This window comes from Palaemon carinicauda, chromosome 6 (genome assembly GCF_036898095.1).
Source record: "Palaemon carinicauda isolate YSFRI2023 chromosome 6, ASM3689809v2, whole genome shotgun sequence".
Lineage (NCBI taxonomy): Eukaryota > Metazoa > Arthropoda > Malacostraca > Decapoda > Palaemonidae > Palaemon > Palaemon carinicauda.
In genome coordinates, this window is record NC_090730.1 from 147,742,198 (window position 1) to 147,763,883 (window position 21,686).

Below are 21,686 nucleotides of genomic sequence, written 5' to 3' on the forward strand. Positions count from 1 at the left end.
TCAGACGTTGCCCACTCCGTTGCCGTTTCCTCATCAGTTTCGGATGAGGAACCCTCTGATGAGGACATGGCTGAACAAGAAGATCAATCCCCAGCCCTGCTATCCATCCGGAAGATGCTGAAGAAGGAATACGGCCCTGTCAGGCTGTGGATGAGTCTGGTTAGGACACTGTCATCCGTGGTGCATTTGGTGTCACTTGGAAGACTACACCTCCGTCCTCTTCGGTTTCATCTAGCTCTTCACTGGAAAAGGACAAGACGCTAGAAGCGGTCTCGATCCCGGTTTCCGGAAGATAAGTCTGGTCTAACCTGAGGAAAGGACTTTATCAACCTTTTATAGGGTCTTCCCCTGACTGTTCAGACTCCCAACCACGTTCTCTTCTCAGACGCATCGGACGTAGGCTGGGGTGCGACCTTAGGCGGTAGGGAATGCTCGGGATTATGGAACTCGCGTCAAAGGACAATGCATTTTAACTGCAAGAAGCTTCTGGCAGTAAGTCTGACCTGGATAAGCTTCAGGTCTCTCCTTCAAGACAAAGTAATGGAGGTCAACACGGACAACTCCCTGCTTTGATGTTCATCTCCTAGCAAGGAGGGACCTACTCTCTGACATGGTGCGAGTTCGCTAGTGACCTCCTCTCCTGTTCAACAGGTCTAGACTTTTCACTAGTAACAAATTTCTTCCAAGGCAACTTGAATGTCTTAGCAGTTTGTCTCAGTAGGAAGAGACAATAATTCCAACATATTGGACCCTCCACAGAGATGTATGCAAGAGACTTTGGGTCACCTGGGGCCATCCAACCATAGATCTCTTCGCAACCTCGATGTCCTAGAGGCTCTCAACAGACCCAGCAGTGGTTCTTTTAGATGCCTTTCTACTAGATTAGTCTCATCTAGATCTATATGCATTCCCTCCGTTCTAGTTTGTCAACAAGGTACTGCAGAAGTTTGCCTCTCACGTTGGGACAAAGTTGACACTAGTTGCTTCCCTCTGGCCCGCGAGAGAATAACTTACCGAGGTACTTCGATGGCTAGTAGACGTTCCCAGAACTCTTCCCCTAAGGGTGGACCTGCTACGTCTGCCACGCGTAAGAAGGTACTCCAAGGCCTACACGCTCTTCGTCTCACTGCCTTCAGAGTATCGAAAGACTCTCGAGAACTAGAGGTTTTTCGAAGGAGGCAACCAGAGCGATTGTTAGAGCAAGGAGAACATCCACCCTTAGAGTCTACCAATCGAAGTGGGGAATCTTCCTAAACTGGTGCAAGTCAGTATCCGTATCCTCGACCAGTACCTCTGTAACTCAAATAGCTGACTTCCTCTTATATCTGAGAAAAGAGCGATCTCTTTCAGCTCCCACTTTCAATGGTTACAGAAGCATGTTGGCATCAGTCTTCCGTCACAGAGGCTTAGATCTTTTTAACAATAAAGATCTACAGGACCTCCTTAAGTCTTTTGAGACCACGAAGGAGCGTCGTTTGGTTACACCTGGTTGGAATTTAGACGTGGTTCTAAGATTCCTTATGTTAGACAGGTTCGAACCACTTCAATCAGCCTCCCTGAAAGATCTCACCTTTAAGACTTTTCCTGATATGCTTTACCACCTAAAAGAGTCAGTGAGATTCATGCCTTCAGCAAGAACATCGGATTTTCATCCGAAACGGCTACATGTTCTACATCTAGGTTTTCTAGCCAAACACGAGCTGCCTTCTCGGCCTTGACCAATATCGTTCGTTATTCCAAACTTATCGATATGGTTGGAAAGGAACTAGAAAGAGTATTATGTCCTGTAGAGCTCTTAAGTTCTATTTTAAAAACCTTTATGAGGCCCGTCTGAAGCTTTATGGTGTTCAGTTAAGAATTCATCTTTGCCTATGTCAGAGAATTCTTTATCCTATTATTTTCAGACTGTTAATACGAGAAGCTCATTCCCTTCTGAATGAGGAAGACCAAGCTTGGCTGAAGGTAAGGACACACGAAGTTAGAGCTATCACAACTTCCGTGACCTTTTAATAAAATAGATCTCTGCAAAATATTTTCGACGCAACCTTTTGGAAAAGCTAATCAGTGTTCGCGTCTTTTATCTTAAGAATGTCCAGTCTCTTTACGAGAACTGCTACACTCTGGGACCATTCGTAGCAACGAGTGCAGTAGTGGTGGGGGCTCCACCACTACAATTCCCTAATTCCAGAACCTTTTTAATCTTTCTCTTGAAATATTTCTGGGTTGTCCGGAAGGCTAAGAAGCCTTCCGCATCCTGGTTGATTTGGCGGGTGGTCAAATTCTTTCTTGAGAAGCGCCTAGATTAGAGGTTGTGATGAGGTCCTTTAGTATGGGTTGCAGCCCTTAATACTTCAGCACCTAGAAGTCACTCAGCATCCTAAGAGGATCGCTAGGCTCAGTAAGGAAGACGTACTTAAAAAGGCAGAGTAATGGTTCAAGTCGACTTCCTTACCAGGTACTTATTTATTTTATGTTTGTTATTTTGAATAACGGCTAAAATAAGATACGGGATACTTAGCTTCTTTGTTAACATGTATGCTGGTCTCCACCCACCACCCTGGGTGTGAATCAGCTACATGATCATCGGGTAAGATTAATATTGAAAAATGTTATTTTCATTAGTAAAATAAATTTTTGAATATACTTACCCGATGATCATGAATTTAAGGACCCGCCCTTCCTCCCCATAGAGAACCAGTGGACCGAGGAGAAAATTGAGTTCTTGTTGACAAGAAGTACTTGAGTACCTGCTCACAGATGGCGCTGTTGTGTACACCCCCACCTGTATAGCGATCGCTGGCGTATCCCGACCGTAGATTTCTGTCGGGCAACAGAGTTGACAGCTACATGATCATCGGGTAAGTATATTCAAAAAATTATTTTACTAATGAAAATAACATTTTATTATTTGTCCTTGAAGGGGTACTGTTAAGTGTAACTGGCACATTACAGGCTGTGCTAATTTTTGTTTGCTGAGTCTATTTGACACAGGCTAAATTGCTACCTGCCTTTATAGAATTTAATTGATCCCTTATGATTTCTTCCCTCCTAGCTGGATAATTTCTTTGAACTTATGCTACTTTGCTCCAATATCCATTATAGTATTTTGTTATGACAAATTTGGATGAACATTTTGAGGGTTTAGAAACATGACTTTTGTTGTCTTGGTAATTTGTTTTACAATTATTTCAAATTTTCAATTGTGATAATTTGATTGAATAAGTTATTATTTTTACATTGCCTTCAGTTGGTTACTGTAGCTTCATTTTGCAAAACTCATTATCTACTGTTTTCATAATACTTTTAGTAGTTTATTTTGCATACCTTTTGTACGATTCTCCAATTCTTTGTTTCAGACAAAACTCTGGTCTGATGGTTCTCAAGTACCTTGTTGGATTACTTGGTCGCAATGCCCACATTGTATTTAACATGGTGTCTCAGATGGGTGTCCCACAGAGAATGCTTTTCTTACTTTTGAAAGAAAGTGGAATGTACCAGATGAATGTCCTAGAGGTAAAATATTTTGATTTTTTTCAAAGTAATTTTTTAATTTTAGTGCATTTCTTCATCTAACTATTCTTTTTATTATCTTGTGATTTATCTCAAACACAATAGAATTATTTTCTTTTTAGTTGTATAAAGGTCTTTAGGAAACCAGCATGATTTCCTTTGTTGTACAGAACTTTTATCTAGATATAGCTTAAAATGACTTGCTGGTGGGAGTTTCAATTTGTGGCAGTTATCCTTTTTTTAGTAACCTAATGTCTGTTTTTACATATCATATACAATTCTCATACTGTATACACTAATGTATACTGTATATAGTAGCTTTCATAAGCCTCTTATAAAGAGAGAAAGAATTATGTGCCTCTGCATGAAATTTATGGTCAGTAGATGATTAACTAAATTACTTTCTAGCTTGTATGTACTTAACTTTACCTGTGTGTTTCATTTACAGTAATTAACTGAGCTCATGCAGCCGTTTATTATATTTTACTATACTGTACTTACCCACCTAGTGCAGTTGTCATAAGCAGTGGCAATACGATGCCAAATTGTGTTCAAGTTTTACTTTTGTTAATTTCACATATTTGCACACTGTACAGTATTACTCACAGCATGGTACTTGAGGGTTAACCAATTCTGACACCAATATCTAACATTGTTTGAAATGTAAACAAAGATTGTTCATGAGTGTTTACTTTAGCGAGAGGAGGGATATTTGAATGCAGACTGCCAGCCCAGTCTTCTATCTTAGAATTCCATGGTCGTATAGAACTGACCGAATCACGTAAATGCTTAGGTTTCTCTATAGAAGGACTTGAAGCTATTGAGAGCGCTCGAGAAATAGGTATAGACTCTATAATACACTGCGTAACAAAAGAACCCTTAATGACTGGTACAACAGAGCCACTAGCCGCAACTTGAGGAGATAGCCTAGGATTTGAATAAGGTTAGGTTAGATTAGGATTGCAGCTTTTACCCAATGGCTTGTTAGCCTTTAGAGTTTACACAAACGAAATAAAATCAGTAAAATGTTTATGAAGCTCGTTACTATCGATTCCTGCAAGTTTGGTAATAGCCGGTGGGACATTAGCAATCTGACTTTTGCAAACATCTACTATAGCTTTTTGGGATGCCAGAAAACTTCAAATCAATTTTGCCCCTGGCACATGACACAAAAAGAATGAGGATCATTATTGTCCAGTAATAAATCCCTTGAATAGTCCTCACAAGAAGACATAGGTAGTAGGTTGGCCTGGGCACCAGCCGCCCGTTGAGATACTACCGCTAGAGAGTTATGGGGTCCTTTGTCTGGCCAGACAGTACTACATAGGACCCTTCTCTCTGGTTACGGTTCTTTCCCTTTGCCTACACAGACACCGAATAGTCTGGCCTATCCTTTACAGATTCTCCTCTGTCCTCATACACCTGACAACACTGTGATTACTAGACAATTCTTCTTCAGCCAAGGGGTTAACTACTGCACTGTAATTGTTCAGTGGCTAATTCCCTCTTGGTAAGGGTAGAAGAGACTCTTTAGCTATGGTAAGCAGCTCTTCTAGGAGAAGGACACTCCAAAATCAAACCATTGTTCTCTATTCTTGGGTAGTGCCATAGCCTCTGTACCATGGTCTTACACTGCCTTGGGTTAGAGTTCTCTTGCTTGAGGGTACACTCGGGCACACTTTTCTATCAAGTTCCTCTTCCTCTTGTTCTGTTAAAGTTTTTATAGTTTAAATAGGAAATATTTATTTCAATATTGTTAATATTCCTAAAATATTCTATTTTTCCTTATTTCCTTTCCTCACTGGGCTATTTTCCCTGTTGGGGCCCGTGGGCTTATAGCATTCTGCTTTTCCAACTAGGGTTGTAGCTCAGCATTTAATAATAATAATAATAATAATAATAGAAAAGCCAGAAGGAGGCATCTCTTAAATTTGATAGATAATATCTAAATTCTTAAGAACTTCCTAAAAAACAAAATCACAATCTGGAGCTTGGGTAGAGTTGTTGACTCTAAAGTGACTGAATAGAGAACAGGAAATTTAAAGGATATGATGTGCCTATGTGATAGTACTGCCATACACTGGCTTATGATCCCAATAGTACTACATTGGATGGGCAGGAAATTACAAGGGAAGAATACTGTAAATTTTATGTTTATGGGTAGATGCTGAAATTTAACCAGCTTCAATATAGAAGTAATATGAATGCCAGGAGAGATACATAGAATTTTTTTTTTCGTATGCTAGTGAAATAAGTATACAGTGATAATATTACTAGAATACTTGGTTGCCATGATTGAGTAACCACATTTAGAAGGCATGTACAAAAAGACCTGGCTATAAAAATTGTAGATACTCTCTTAATGGATACTGTTAACCTACTAAATTGTAGGTACTCTCTTAATGGATACTGTTGACCTTGGGAAAAAATGATTAGACTTATAGAGAATGAGGGTTGCAAACTTTTGTGTGTCCATAGCAATCACATCAATCGTATTGTATCCACATCATGGTCTGTGATGATTCAAGATTCATAAGAAAAAGAAAGGCATTCTTGCTGCACTCTTAATACTTGGGCTTTCAAGCTACCATCCATCAACTGTCTCATATTTCTTATATTTTCGGAGGTTGCAACAGCTCAATAAGCTTTCTTTAGCTTGTTCCGTTTATCAAGATTCCTGAGGTTCTTCCTTGTCTAATCATATTCAATCTGATTGCTAACCTTTTCCATTCTTTTTACTGTCTCCATTTTGTTAATAAGTGTAGGAGTTTGGAAAGAAATTGTTGAAATATAAATGCTTTACATCTGAAGAGGTTTTTCAATTGACTAGTAATTACCTACAAGTGAATACACATGTCTATTGCCAGAGTATCTTCCTCGTGCGCGTGTGCTTGGTTAGAATGAATATTCAAGAATTATTTAGTTTATTCAGTATTTGTATGTATTCATTCTTAATGCCTGCCAGTGTTTTTACTTTTTACCTCTAGTTTTTAAATACTGTACTTAACAATTGCTTATATTATTATTATTATTATTATTATTATTATTATTGTTATTATTATTATTGTTATTATTATTACTTGCCAATTTTAAATATTTAACTTAGCCGGTGAATATATAATAGCTGAGCCTCTGGCGGCTCGACAGAAAAACACACAAAAACTCGCGAGCGATCGCTATTAAGGTTGCGGGTGTGCCCACTAGCGCCAACTATCGGCCAGATACCGCATATACATGTAAACAGACCCAATTTTTCTCTGTCGGCCTTAACGACAAGACGTATCAATACTCGCTGTATAACCTGGAGTTTTCTCAACATATTTGGTGAAGTACTTCCTTTTGGTTTGAGCTTTCGCAGTGCAGGTGTTTTATCTTCAACTTAAATCTTGAACTCGTTTTTGGATAGATTTAATTTTTGATGACTTTGGATTGTTTTTTGGACTTTCTTTGACTTTTAAATGGCCGACCCTTCCCTTAGTACGGAAGTGTGTTTTAGGCTTTTAGCAATTATCTTATCACGTTATAAATTAATTATAGATTTTCCTCTATATATTTTATATCTCAACCGCCTTTATTAGGCCTCTTTGATTAGCTTTCCATTTATAATAAACATCAAGATAAATTTTAATGATTTGTTTATATGCGACCTTTCCTATTCCTCCTCTAATCCAAGAGTAGGCGGTCCTAACTTGGAAACCGAAGTTGAACAACGTTGAGCCCTTTCAATCGTAAATAACTTTTACAGAGCAAATGATTTAAAACTTATTAAATGAATATTTTTTAGTAGATATTTTATGAAAGATTTTCTTTGAATAGTCTTCGTACTGTTTCTAAGATGAACTAACGTTTAGTTTATTTATGCTACGCAGTTTGCGCTCTATCGTTACGATAGAGAGAGAGAGAATCACGGTTTCACTTTGCAGAAAGAGTAAATCGATTCTGACGTTTTGTTCATTCTTCTTTCAAAGCTTAAATGTTTTAAATACTATTTTAAAGGAACTTGTTAATTGAAAAACCTTTCAGTTTTTTCCTTTGGTAAAATAACCTGTTTATTGACGAAAGGTAAGTGGGCTCTTCTCTTCGGTGCGAAATCAAGAGAGAGAGAGAGAGAGAGAGAGACGGAGAGAGAGAGAGGAAGAGAGAACGTTCCGATCTTTATTCTCGTCCCAAGCGAGTAACGTTGTTCTCGAGTCAGTTTTTTACTCTCGTCCCTAGTCTCTGTACGGGGAGAAAGGATAAAACGTTTTTAGTTTTTATTCTCGTCCCAAGGCACTGTACGGTGAGAGATTGAAAACGTAGTTTTGAATGAACTAGTGTTTAGTCTCCTTCCCAGCCACTGATCTTTTTTATCTTAATATATGTTTACTGTTTTTTTGCTTGTATTAATGTGCTTACATTATACGACTGATTTCGCAATTATAACCTTTTGATGAGGGTAGAATTGCGTGCTTCAGGTAGAAATCAGTTTTATTCATACCTAATGTGAATTGTTGAAAAATTCGATTTCAGTGAAGTAAGTGCAAAACAGAAAAACGTAGTGATAAAGTGATAATTGCGCAAAGTGTTATCAGTTTTGCAACCGAGGGTTCGTCTGTTCGTGCCTGTCGTTCGCCTAGTCCGAGACCTCTTGCAAGCTCCCAAGCCCAGGGGAGAAGTAATGTCGTACGACTTATGGGTTCGAGAGGACTTGATCAGCGAACAGACGTTCCCTCTATGGTTTCAGGCGTGTCTCATCAACACCGCCCCTACCATAAGACGAGCGAGACGTTTTTCTCCTCGTCATCCGAAGGCTTTTCGCATAAGAAACCGTTGAACAAGGTTTCGAGGCCCTTTAAGCGAAAGTCAGTCCTTTCAGGACAGGTTCAGCGTCCTGGTTTTAACCATTAGGACAGCTCTGACCCTATGCAGTCATCGGAAGACTGCTCACCGCCTAAACAAAAGCAGGTTCACGATGATCCTCGCCGCTTAGCTGATCGAGATCTTGGCCGTCAGCCGCCCAAACGAGCCTTTGCTCGTCCTGTTGATATTGACGTTACAAAGTCACGTCAATCGTGTTTTGTAGAGCCTCACTCGATGCAGTCCCGTGTTGACTCTCAGCCGCTTGTGGACGTTCAGCCGCTGCCGCTTGCTCTTGTTGACGTTCAGGACGTTCACCAACCAGCATAGTTGACTTGTTTTGACGTTGAGCGTCAAGCACCGCAGTCAAGAGTTGTTTTGACTGCTCAGTCTAAGCAGTCAAGGCAGTCTCGAGTTGACGTCGAACGTCCTCCTGCACCTGTTGTTGTTACTGGTCAGTCCTTTAAGCAGTTACATGACATAGCGTCCTTGACTGCTACTGTTGCTCCTTTGCGTGTGGACTCTGCTTGTCAAGCATTGCCACCACGGCAGGTCTCTCCCTTGCTTGAGACTCTGCTATTGTCGGACAAGGTTCCTTCAGATGAGGAAGTTGCTGTTCCCCCTCCTACTGATATTCCCTTGAGGACTCTTTCAGACGGAGAGGAGCCTAAAGCTGCTCAGCCCTCTATGGACTTTAAATAAATCATGCTGATTTTTAAGGATCTTTGTCCGGATCTTTTTGTAACTGCTGCTCCTCGTTCGCCTAAACGTCAGAGTTTACACTAGGCCTAGCTACTTCGAAGCCGTTGTTTTATAAGCTAGTGCTCTCTCGCTCTTCTAAGAGAGCTTTACGTTTGCTAGGCGACTGGTTAATCACCAGGAGGAGTTTGGGGGAGACAGCCTTTGCTTTCCCTACTTTTAAGCTGGCTTATAGAGCGAGAGTCTGATATGACAAGGGAGAAGTTCTCGGCTTGGGAGTTCCTGCCTCTGCCCAGATAAACTTCTCAAACCTCATAGACTCTCCCTGGCGCCTGGCCATGAGACGCGCCAAGTTTTTATGGTCGACTTCAGAGCTAGACCATCTCCTGTTAGGAGTTTTTTCGAGCGTTTGAAGTTTTGCTGTACAATTATGTCATGCATAAACAAGGCTTTCAGGGATGGCTCCAATGATCTGACAGCCACGTTCTCTGCAGGAACAAGTCCCTCAGGGATGGCTCCAATGATCTGGCAGCCATGTTCACAGCAGGAGTACGTAAGAGGCAAGTGCGCTCAATGTGTTCATTGTCAAGACAAACTTCACGATGAAGTCTACCAGGCTGTCTTGACAGCATTAATGGAAGGCGACTGGATGGTCTCTCTCGACCTTCAGGAGGCATACTTCCACATTCCTATACACCCGGATTCCCAACCGTTTCTGAGGTTTGTTTACAGGAATGTGGGGTACCAGTTTCGAGCCCTGTGCTTTGGCCTCAGTCCTGCTCCTCTCGTGTTTACGAGGCTCATGAGGAATGTGGCAAAATCCCTCCATCTATCGGGGATCCGAGCCTCCCTGTACTTGGACGACTGGCTTCTCAGAGCATCGTCCAGTCTTCACTGTCTGCAGGATCTACATTGGACGTTGAGTCTGGCCAGGGAGTTGGGACTTTTGGTCAACCTAAAAGTCCCAACTGATCCCATCCCAGATTATTCTATATTTGGGGATGGAGATTCGCAGTCTAGTTTTTTCGGGCTTTTCCGTCTGCCACCCGAATAGAACAAGCCCTGCTCGAAGTCCAACTAATGCTGAAAAGAGAACGTTTGTTCAGTCAAGAGTTGGAACAGTCTCGTAGGGACTCTCTCATCCCTGGAGCAGTTTGTCTCACTAGGGAGACTAAACCTTCTGCCTCTCCGGTTCCATCTAGCCTCTCACTGGAACTAGGACAAGACGTTAGAGACGGTATCATTCCCAGTCTCCGAACCAGTAAAGGCATGCCTGAAATGGTGGGACAGCAATATCAGTCTGAGAGAGGGACTATCCCTAGCAGTCAAGAACCCAAACCACGTGTTGTTCTCAGACGCGTCGGATTTGGGTTGGGGTGCGACCCTGGACGGTCGGGAATGCTCGGGTCTGTGGACCTCAAGTCAGAAGAGCATGCACATCAACGGCAAGGAGCTATTAGCAGTCCACTTGGCCTTGATGATATTCGAAAGCTTCTTCGAAACTAAGTGGTAGAGGTCAACTCAGACAACACCACAGCTTTAGCGTACATCTCCAAGCAAGGAGGCACACACTCCTTCACGCTGCTCGAGATCGCAAGGGACCTTCTCTTATGGTCAAGAAATCGAGGCATCTCCCTGTTGACGAGATTCATCCAGGGGGACTTGAACGTCTTGGCAGACTGTCTCAGTCGGAGGGGTCAGGTGATACCCACGGAATGGACCCTCCACAAGGACGTGGGCAAGAGTCTTTGGGCTACTTGGGGTCAACCCACCATAGACCTCTTTGCCTCCTCGTTGACCAATAGGTTACCAATCTATTGCTCTCCAGTCCTAGCTACAGAAGCAATCCACATAGGCCTAGACACGTTTCTACTGGATTGGTCTCTTCTGGACTTATATGCATTCCCACCATTCAAGATAGTCAACAAGGTACTGCAGAAGTTCGCCTCTCACGAAGGGACAAGGTTGACGTTGGTTGCTACCCTCTGGCCCGCGAGAGAGTGGTTCACCGAGGAACTTCAATGGCTGGTAGACTTTCCAAGAAGTCTTCCTCTAAGGGTAGATCTGTTACGTCAGCCCCACGTAAAGAATGTCCATCAAAGCTTCCCCGCTCTTCGTCTGACTTCCTTCAGACTATCGAAAGACTCTCAAGAGCTCGAGGCTTTTCGAAGGAGGCAGCCAGTGCGATTGCAAGAGCGAGGAGAGCTTCTACCATTAGAGTATACCAGTCGAAGTGGGAAGTCTTTCGAGACTGGTGCAAGTCAGCATCTGTGTCCTCGTCCAGTACCTCTGTAGCCCAAATCGCAGATTTTCTTTTACATCTGAGAAAGGTTCGCTCCCTTTCAGCTCCCACGATTAAGGGCTACAGGAGCATGTTGGCTTCGGTCTTTCGACATAGAGGCTTAGATCTTTCCAACAATAAAGATCTCCAAGATCTCCTTAAGTCTTTCGAGACCTCTAAGGAACGTCGTTTGGCAACTCCTGGATGGAACTTAGACGTGGTCCTAAGGTTCCTCATGTCAGACAGGTTTGAGCCATTACATTCAGCCTCCCTGAAGGATCTCACCCTCAAGACACTTTTGCTAGTGTGCTTGGCTTCGGCTAAAAGGGTCAGTGAACTTCATGCCTTCAGTAAGAACATCGACTTTTCTACAGAAAAAGCCACTTGTTCACTTCAACTTGGTTTCCTGGCCAAAAATGAACTGCCTTCTCATCCTTGGCCTAAATCTTTTGATATTCCTTGCTTATCAGAGATCGTAGGCAACGAACTGGAAAGAGTATTATGTCCTGTTAGAGCTCTTAAGTTCTATTTAGCTCGTACTAAGTCATTACGAGGTAAATCTGAGGCATTATGGTGCTCAGTTAAGAAACCATCATTGCCTATGTCAAAGAATGCTTTGTCATATTTTATCAGATTTTTAATACGAGAAGCTCATTCTCACTTGAATGAGAAAGACCGATGTTTGCTTAAGGTTAAGACGCACGAAGTTAGAGCTATAGCAACCTCCGTGGCCTTCAAGCAAAATAAATCTCTGCAAAGTATTATGGACGCGACTTTTTGGAGAAGCAAGTCAGTGTTCGCGTCATTTTACTTAAAATATGTCCAGACTCTTTATGAGGACTGCTACACACTGGGTCCATTCGTTGCAGCGAGTGCAGTAGTGGGTGAGGGTTCTACCACTACATTACCCTAATTCCAATATCCTTTTTAATCTGTCTCTTGAAATGTTTTTAATATTGTTTTTTGGGTTGTACGGAAGGCTAAGAAGCCTTTCGCATCCTGATTGATTTGGCGGGTGGTCAAAGTCATTTCTTGAGAGCGCCCAGATTAGGGGTTTGATGAGGTCCTGTTGTATGGGTTGCAGCCCTTAATACTTCAGCTTCTGGGAGTCTTTCAGCATCCTAAGAGGATCGCTGGGCTTCGTAAGGAAGACAGACTAATAAGGCAGAGTAATCGTCTAAGTCGACTTCCTTACCAGGTACCTTTATATATTTGGGTTTCGTTATGATATAACTGTCAAAAACTCTAAGCATATACACTGTAAACTTAATTAACTCTGGTCTCTACCCACCACCATGGGTGTGAATCAGCTATTATATATTCACCGGCTAAGTTAAATATTTAAAAATGATATTTTAATTATGAAATAAATTTTTGAATATACTTACCCGGTGAATATATAAATTAAAGGCCCCCCCTTCCTCCCCGATAGAGACCCAGCGGGATGAGAAAAATTGGGTCTGTTTACATGTATATGCGGTATCTGGCCGATAGTTGGCGCTAGTGGGCACACCCGCAACCTTCATAGCGATCGCTCGCGAGTTTTTGTGTGTTTTTCTGTCGAGCCGCCAGAGGCTCAGCTATTATATATTCACCGGGTAAGTATATTCAAAAATTTATTTTATAATTAAAATATCATGTTACAACCCTTGTTGGAAAAGTAGGATATTATAAGCCCAGGGGCTCCAAGATGGAAAATAGCCCAATGAAGAAAGGAAACAAGGAAAAATAAAATATCTTGAGAACAGTAACAACATTGAGATGAATATTTCCTATATAAACTATAAAAACTTTAACAAAACAAAAGGAAGAGAAATAAGATAGAATAGTGCTCCTGAGTGTGCCCTCAAGCAAGAGAATTCTAATCTAAGAGTGGAAGACCATGGTACAGAGGCTAAGGCACTACCCATGACTAGAGAACAATGGTTTGATTTTGGAGTGTCCTTCTCCTAGAAGAGCTGCTTACCATAGCTGAAGAGTCTCTTCTACCCTTACCAAGAAGAAAGTGGCCACTGAAGAGTTACAGTGAAGTAGTTAAGCCTAGATCAAAGAAGAATTGTTTGGTAATCTCATGTTGTCAGGTGTACTGTATGAGGTCAGAGGAGAATGTGAAAAGAATAGGCCAGAGTATTCATTGTAAGTGTAGGCAAAGACAAAATGAGCCGTAACCAGAGAGAATGATCCAGTGTAGTACTCTGGCCAGTCAGAGGACCTATAACTCTCTAGCGGTAGTATCTGAATGGGTGTCTGGTGCCTTGGCCAACCTACTACCTAGTGATTGGAGTTGACTTTTGTATGCATGGATTTCTACTTTTTTAATTTTTCGATACTAAAGTATAAGCTAGTAGTCAAATGAGCCTCCTTCTCCTACTTTACCCTTTGATGCTTGTGTTTTTGTCGTTAGGTCTACAGCTATACTGCCTAACCTTTTCAGTATTTTGGTGCCTCCTGCTGATACCATTGTTCCTGGTTTTGATTTTGCTCATGCTAAACCATCAAGTCTTGCTGTTCCAATTGCTTAAGCATGCATGTTCCATCTCAGGGTCTTTGGTTTCGCTGGTGCAGCTTCCCTGATTAGAGAATATTCCCCTCCATATTATCAGCTGGCCTTTTCCTGTAACTTTTTATTCATTAGAGGTGTAAGCAGAGATTCACCAACCTCAAAGGAAGATTATCCTTGAAGAGGTAATTAAAATGGTCACATTATTATCTCTGTAGCTTTCTCTCTGGTTCTTTGAGATTTTCTTAGTCCAATAAGCATTATTTTTCCTCCAGCTCAAAGACAAATGGCGTAAGCATCATCTTGATAAGTTTGATGATAGTCAGTAAGGCTCCTCGGTGATGATAGTTTCTCTTTCACCCAAGAGCTGGTATATAAGCATTAAAGTTATTTGGCAGTTCCCTGTCTTCATCTTTGCATCTCCTCCTTTCAGCAATGCCTTTGCTGCTAGGGTAAGCATTCCCAGCCATTCAAAATAAAAACCAAGCACTATACTTATGTAACCTCTCTGAAGAATAGAGAGCTCCCTATTACCTATACCCAAGACCCCTGCTTCTTTGATTATGACTTCTTTTGATCCAGCATGGGATTTGAATACTGTATTCAGTTTGATGATAATAACAAGGCAGCACATATATAATTGCAAGAGGAAGCATCCTTATCAGAAGTTGTCTATTTTAACCTCCAGCTGTCAAAGGGACCTGCTTGCATTAACTGTAGGGATCATGAGTGTTTTCTCTCTACTGCCTCAAGATGTGTTGTATTGGCTCACTTCTGGATTGGGCCCTATGGTTGAATCAATTGAGGGATGATCCATATCTCCCGTGCTGGATTGAATTCATCAGTCTCTATGTTGTTATAGGGTTGTTTCCTTTTTGATTGGTTGTCATGCATGTTCAACTTTAGGGTACCTGCTCCCAGCAGCCAAACATGCCCACCCTGCATTTGATATGACCATAGATAGGTGTCATCACCCACAGGTCTTTTTTTATACCTACTCCACACCTTGATTACAGGCATCCACTTACTTGATCGAAGCCAGGCACTACCTCACTTTTCCTCTTCTGCATTGCCTCTTGACCATATACCTCTCCTATTTCTGCATACTTTGCCACCTTCACACTCAACTTTTGTGCCTGTAAAACAGCTTACTTATTCATTTTTTGTCTTGCCAGTCATCCATGTATAGTATATGATGTGACAAGATGTCTCCTTTCTATATGAGTATTCTAATGCTCATTCAGGTGTGTTTGCGTTTCTTGTAAAGACTTCTCTGTTACTAGTGTTGAGTCATACTACAGTGATCTTGGGTTTCTCAGTGTTCTGTGATCTTAGCTTATATGTAGCCACCTTTAGTCGTCCCTTGGGAATATTTTTGAACTACTGTAATTTAGTAATCATATGTGAAGATGGCCAGGAAGCTCTTTTTTGTGAGATTTTTGAGCTTTATATGATATTAAGGTCTATTTGAAAACTCCTGCTTGGTTAAACTTTTTTTCAGACCAATACAGTCTCTAGGGAACTAATGTATTTCTACCCATAATTGCCCTTTACCTCTCCTTGCATAATGCAGTTGGAGACAATTGTAAACCTATTTCTAGGATGGCCAGGGCCAGTGTTGGCAGGAAAGGAGGAGCCCTGGCTGACTTGTTCTTCAGGATTTATGCACACACATTGGTGGTTGTATGATGATTCTACATGAATTATGAAGTGGTTGATTTATGGAGGCCTGAGGGTTCAAGTGTCACTGTTCTAGTAAAAGACTTTTCTTTTTCTTCTTTTTCTCCAGTTGTGAATAAAAGATTGGGAATCTAGTGATTATTGCAGACTGTGTTGTTGTCAGTAAATGATGGGTTTGTGTGAAAAAACTTGCAAAAACCAATATATTTATGTCATGAAAACTTTTTTGGGGGAAGAGATTTAACCAATGAAATACTTCATCTTCCTATGTTGTTTTAACAAATCTATGTCAACAAAGCAGCACACATTCAATATTTATTATAAACTACTAAAATATGTTAAATTCTTTATCCATGCTCAATTCTACATCACATCAAATATTCTTTCCAAAACTCTTCTTAGTGAAATAAATTAGTGATTGGTTTATATTTAGAAGTGCATGTATTGTGTTTAATGTTTAGTGATTTAGACAAGGAGGGTAAGAACTGCACTTAGAATATCTTAAGTGTACCAGTTTCTGATATTTTGGTCCAATATTTTAATTATGCAGTATCAGTTTCTAGTTTAGAAAATATAAATTCCCTTTCATATACTGGTCTACAGAGCAGTATTGAATATTGTTAATATCATATCTGATATATTTTATAAATCATGCACTAATCTCCTTGATATATATAGACTTGATGTGTATTTTCTGGGTCGAACCTGTGGCGCCGGGCGAAAAGTCCTTCTTGTATACCTTTTCTGATAAAAACCTTCCAATTATACCAGAGAAAGATAAAAGCATGGAATGCTGAGGTTACAACCCTCGCGCGAGCACCTTTTGGGTGTCGTGTATAAAGCAAAGGCGCGTGAAATCCACTATTCACAGGTTGTCTTCCATTTAGTTAATTCCTTCGCCAAAGGGATGGGCCGATACAGAGGCCCTAGACACATCCCCATCGCCGCACCACCCACGCCACGACGCGAGCGCCATCTGAACAACATCCTTCTTTTTGGAATTCAAAAGTGTTGAATGTTTTCGTTGTGCTCTCGGTCTTTTTTATCTATCGTGGATTTATTTTGTCATGTCCGAAGCTCCATCTTCACACATTCCAATGTTAAGTACCATAGTTTGTTTTGACAGTATTTTATTGTACCGGGCTTGTGTTTTATATCCAGTATAGTCTGTTTTATTATCCCCGTCTGGCCGTTCATGGCGGCCATTGTTTGTTCACTTGTTGGGGAATTCATCTTTATCTGCCCGTTTAGTACTCTGTCACTTAGGTTCTTGGTTAAGTCCCTGGCCTTATGCCTTTAGAACCGTTATTATTTTTATTTTTATTTTTTTGCTCATGGTACTTTTTGCAAGTAAGTCCAGCCTACGGTCGAGATAGCGATTTAGCTTTGTTTTTGTTTAGTAACCGCCCGAGGCGTTCGTCACTCGACTCGGTTAAAGGAACAGTGCTATTTATTTTAAGTTTTAACGGATGCTATTCTTCGATCGTAGTATTATATGGATGTACATTTTTATTTTATACGTTTATAATAGTGTTTTGTGATTTTTAGTCCTGTTTTTGTGTCCAAGAGAGCGAGAGGTTGGGGTCCCCGTTTTCTGTTCGCAGTCACGAGTTACCCCTTTCTCTCGTTTTCTTTCTTAGCTCCGGTGGGGGAGCGGATTTCCCGTTTTCCGTTTTGTGCGGTCAGCGGGTTCTCCCTCCCTCACCTCTCCCCCTCTGGGTGGATGATAACTTACGAGTTATTTATTTTTTCGTGACTTTTCAATTGTTAGCGTTATTTTGGTCCGTGTTTCGCCCTCTCCCCGTTACGGCTCGGGAGTAGTTATGAACGTTATCCACTCCGCCTTGAGTTATACTCCGCCACGAGGGATTCTCAATAACTTTCGTTCTATTGTTATATTTATATTGTTTACTACATGGGACGGGCTTCATATTGTTTAGATAAGACCCTCCGGTGGCCCTTACTTCGGTCTCAGGCCACGGCCATATCCACAATAGCCTTTGTTATTACAACTGTGTTGTTATTCACAATAATTATTCAGGACCTTTCTTCTCCCTCCGGCCTCACCGGAGATCGTAAATACGCTTTACTATAATCTAAGCTTTAGTCTTTAGCTACGACTTAGCTTTTTATCTTTCACAATTGAATTATTAGCCACAATTGAATTATTCAGGGCATCTCATTATCCTCCGGCGTCACCGGAGGTCGCCCAAACACTTAACACTTAAAGTTGCCTTAGCTAATTAGCTAAGGCTCCTTTATTCAGGACATTTCATTACGATCCGGCCTCACCGGAGCTCCGGCTTCACCGGAGGTCGCCCATACACTTCACACTTATATTTGCCTTGCCTTTAGCTAAGGCTGGTGTTTGTATTTATTTTAAGGGCATGTCACTGCTTCCCCGACCCTTGGAGGTCGGCGGATTACTTTAAGCTTATTATCCTTATGTCATTAACAGAATTGGGTGCATTACAAATATACAGACAATTGAATTTTAAAGTGCCAACAATGGTATGGGGCAGTATCAACTTAAAGTTAATAGTTAGTTGTTTGGTCAAGGCAATATGGGTGCTTAGGTAATTCAGTGAGTGCCAGAACTCTAAAATAATAGGTTTTTATCCCTTATCAGAGTTTCAAGCATCACCAGACTCATGTCTCCTTTCTTTTACAGAAGGCCCGTTGTACTGCTGAAGGATGCTCTGCCTCGTTCAGCGACCCCGTTGGGCATGACCTCTGCCGGTCTCATGCCCACTGCTCCATTCCCTTTATCCAGGAACCGGGACAGGCCCAATACCCAGTGTGGTTCCCGGATTTGTGCTCGTTCTGTTACGAGTTGTCGTCAGTTCTGCTGAATGATGATGTAAGTGGGTTTTCCCTTTGTTCCTTATTTCTCGTTGGCAGACACTAATATAGACATGAATATGATATACACAGTATATTTAGGAGGGCAAACCCCCTCCTCCATCACTAATCACTGCAAATCTTACAGGCCGATGATGTCTCTCTTCGGTCAGCAAGGGCTACTCTTCGGCCGTGGGTGTCGGGCTTTGGCAGGAATGCCCCGTCTGGCGCTCCCTATCTCCTCGATGGGGATATGGCCTCCCGTCTCTTCCCAGGCTCGACTACTGCTGCAGTCTCTCCTGACCTTGCTGCCCCTTTAATTGAAGAAGTCAGGGCTACCATTTCCGTGGAGGACGAAACCCTCGTACCAATGGACATGGCTGGTCTGGATATAGACGTAGAACCCAGGGACGAGCAGGTAAGTGGTGCCGAGTTGGTGGAAACCCTTTTCTCTCCTACTCCCTCTTCTACCTCTTCCTTTCTAGGTTTTGATAACTCTAAGGCTTCTCCTCGGGATCCCTCTGCCTCCGTACGACCCAAGGTGAAGCCACTTCGAACTTATAAGACTTCAGCTTTGCCAGTATCAACGTCACCGGTCCCCGGACCCTCGACAGCTCCTGATATTCATATTGCTCCTCGTAAAACCACTACTCCTAAGAAGTCTAAGTCTACCAAATCCAAGAAAAAACCAACGGGTGACTTTCAGGTACCCTGGGCTGATCTCCTCCCCATCCAACTGATCAAAGGATTGGTCAGGGATCAAGTTCAACATCACTCTGGTGCAATAACAGAGATTAAGGATATGATGGCTACTCTGATCCGCGCCGGAACTCAGTTCCCTCCCCCTTCTGCCCCAGACGCATCGAAGCTGCCGCCCTTCGATAAAAACAATCCTTGGCGGTTTGCTTTGCATGCTCCATTCGTAGATGGCTCCCTAACTCTGGAGGGCATGGGCACCCGCCCTCTAGAGGACCTGGAGTTCTATCCCCCTGGCCTAGCATTCCCGTTCAATGGTTTTGTACGGTTAAAGGAACATGCATTGGTCCGTATGGACAAGGTACCGAAGGAAACGGTCATATTTCCAAAAGAGCAGGCCCAGGCTATCTGGGCCAGAACACTATCAGAGTGGGGGTGTATTAACTCAAAGCTCACCCCTCACAAGGGTTCCTACACTATTTTTACGACAGCGGCCTCCATCTCTTTGCCGCTCATAGACAAAGTCACAGAGCTGACTATACAGGCCATCAAAGAAGGCTCTTCCATGCCGGCTCTCAAGGAGACGGACCCCACCTCTTTGCTTATTCCGGGTTCCTCGGCAGCCTGGGATGCTGCGGCCTCTACCTTCACGGTGGGGAAACTAGACCCGGACTGTGCCTCTACTCTTTTCTCTGAGAAGCTTCCCAGATTAATAGAGAGTCTTCTCAAAACTGAGTTCGAGACCCGTACTAGACTTGCTAGGTCCCTCCAATCCATCACCTCCATGGAGTCCCTTGCATCTCTTTACCCAGAGGAAACGCTGTTCAGAGTCGCCACAAAGAACCAGCTGCTATCCTACCAAATAGATCTCCATGACTTCTGGTCAGCACGGGTTAGTTGCAGGAAGTTCGTTCTGTCGGAGGCCACCATCAGGCATGAGCCGAACAGACTGATAGCTTCCTCCTGCTGGGGTAAGACCCTCTTCCCTCAGACCGAGGTGGATAAGGTTCTTCAGGACGCAGCGAGGGCAAACCAGAATTTGCAGGTAAGGTGGGGTCTCTCAGCCAAAAAGAGGTTCGAACCCCAGAGACACACATTCTTCAAGAAGAAGCTGAGGTTTAGTCCTTACAAAGCGGCCCGGGGTACCTCGTCCCCACAGCCTTCCGCGGCCTCGACTTCTCGACAACAGGCGCCTCCTCAGCAGGTAGTCTACCTCGCTGCTCCCCCTGGTACACAGCCCAACCCCTCTTGGATGCCCTCACCTGCATACAACCCTGCCTACGAACCCTCCGGTTCCTTTCGTGGATACCAAAGAGGGAGTTCCAGAGGTAGAGGACAGTTCCGCCAACGCGGCGGGCCCAGAGCAAGGGGTTCCCGTGGAGGGAGGGGCCCTAAGTTCACTCCCTCCCAATGATGTGATGCCGGTAGGAGGGAGACTTTATCACTTCCGGGATCATTGGACCTTCAGTCCATGGGCTCACAGCATAATATCAAGGGGCTTGGGTTGGAAATGGTCACAGGGATCCCCTCCTCCACCGGTGACCTTCTTCCAGAGACCCACTCCCATCCTGGAAGAGTACACTGCGGAGTTACTCAAGAAGAGAGCAATCAAGCGGGTTCGATCCCTGAAGTTCCAAGGCCGCCTGTTTACAGTCCCGAAGAAAGACTCGTCGGCGTTGAGGGTAGTTCTGGACTTGTCGAAGCTCAACTCTTACATCCTTTGCGACAAGTTCCGTATGCTGACTATCTCTCAGGTACGGACCTTACTTCCCCGTGGGGCCGTCACCACCTCTATCGATCTTACCGACGCCTATTATCATGTCCCAGTAGCTCGAAACTTCTCTCCTTATCTAGGCTTCCGTCTCGGCAAGAGAGCCTTCGCATTCAAAGTCATGCCCTTCGGTCTCAGCATTGCCCCCAGGGTATTCACGAAACTGGGGGAGACGGTGCTCGAGCAACTCAGACACCAAGGGATACAAATCGTCGCCTATCTGGACGATTGGCTCATTTGGGCCCAGTCGCACCAGGAATGCAAAAGAGCTACGTCGAAGGTACTCCATTTTCTCTCCAAACTGGGCTTCCAAGTCAACCTCCGGAAGTCCCGCCTACAACCATCAAGCCTCTTCGAATGGTTAGGCATCCGTTGGGACCTCTCAAAGCACAAGCTCTCCCTTCCTCCCAAGAAGGTGAGGGAGATAGCTTCCAAGGTCAGGAACTTTCTCAAACACAAACAGGTGTCCAGAAGAGCTTTAGAACGAGTCCTCGGCCTACTCCAGTTTGCCTCACTGACCGATCTCCTATTAAAAGCCAAACTCAAAGACATCAATCGAGTTTGGAGAAAGAGGGCGACAATACCTTTAAGAGACAAGACCTCGAAGATCCCCTCTGTCTTGAAAATGAGACTACGACCATGGTCCGATCGGAGGAACCTCTCCAAGTCAGTTCCTCTACAGTTCCCCTCTCCACAAGTGACAATTCATACCGACGCGTCTCTGAGTGGTTGGGGGGGTTACTCCCAACATCAGATGTGTCAGGGCTCTTGGTCACCCGCCATGAGACAGTTCCATATCAATGTTCTCGAAGCCATGGCGGTGTTCTTGACCCTGAAGAGAATCTCCCCTCCGAGGTCGACCCACATCAGAG

General features: G+C 43.1%; 1 protein-coding gene across 6 annotated transcripts in view; it reads left to right on the forward strand.

Annotated features, from left to right (window-relative positions):
- LOC137642705 (uncharacterized) overlaps window positions 1-21,686 on the forward strand; it is a 359,826-nt gene that overhangs the window by 294,341 nt on the left and 43,799 nt on the right. For all 6 annotated transcript variants that reach the window (XM_068375499.1, XM_068375504.1, XM_068375503.1 and 3 more), the window contains one exon: window positions 3,357-3,513. In XM_068375499.1, coding sequence (XP_068231600.1) covers window positions 3,357-3,513 — 157 coding nt within the window. The remainder of the gene's footprint in view (window positions 1-3,356; window positions 3,514-21,686) is intronic.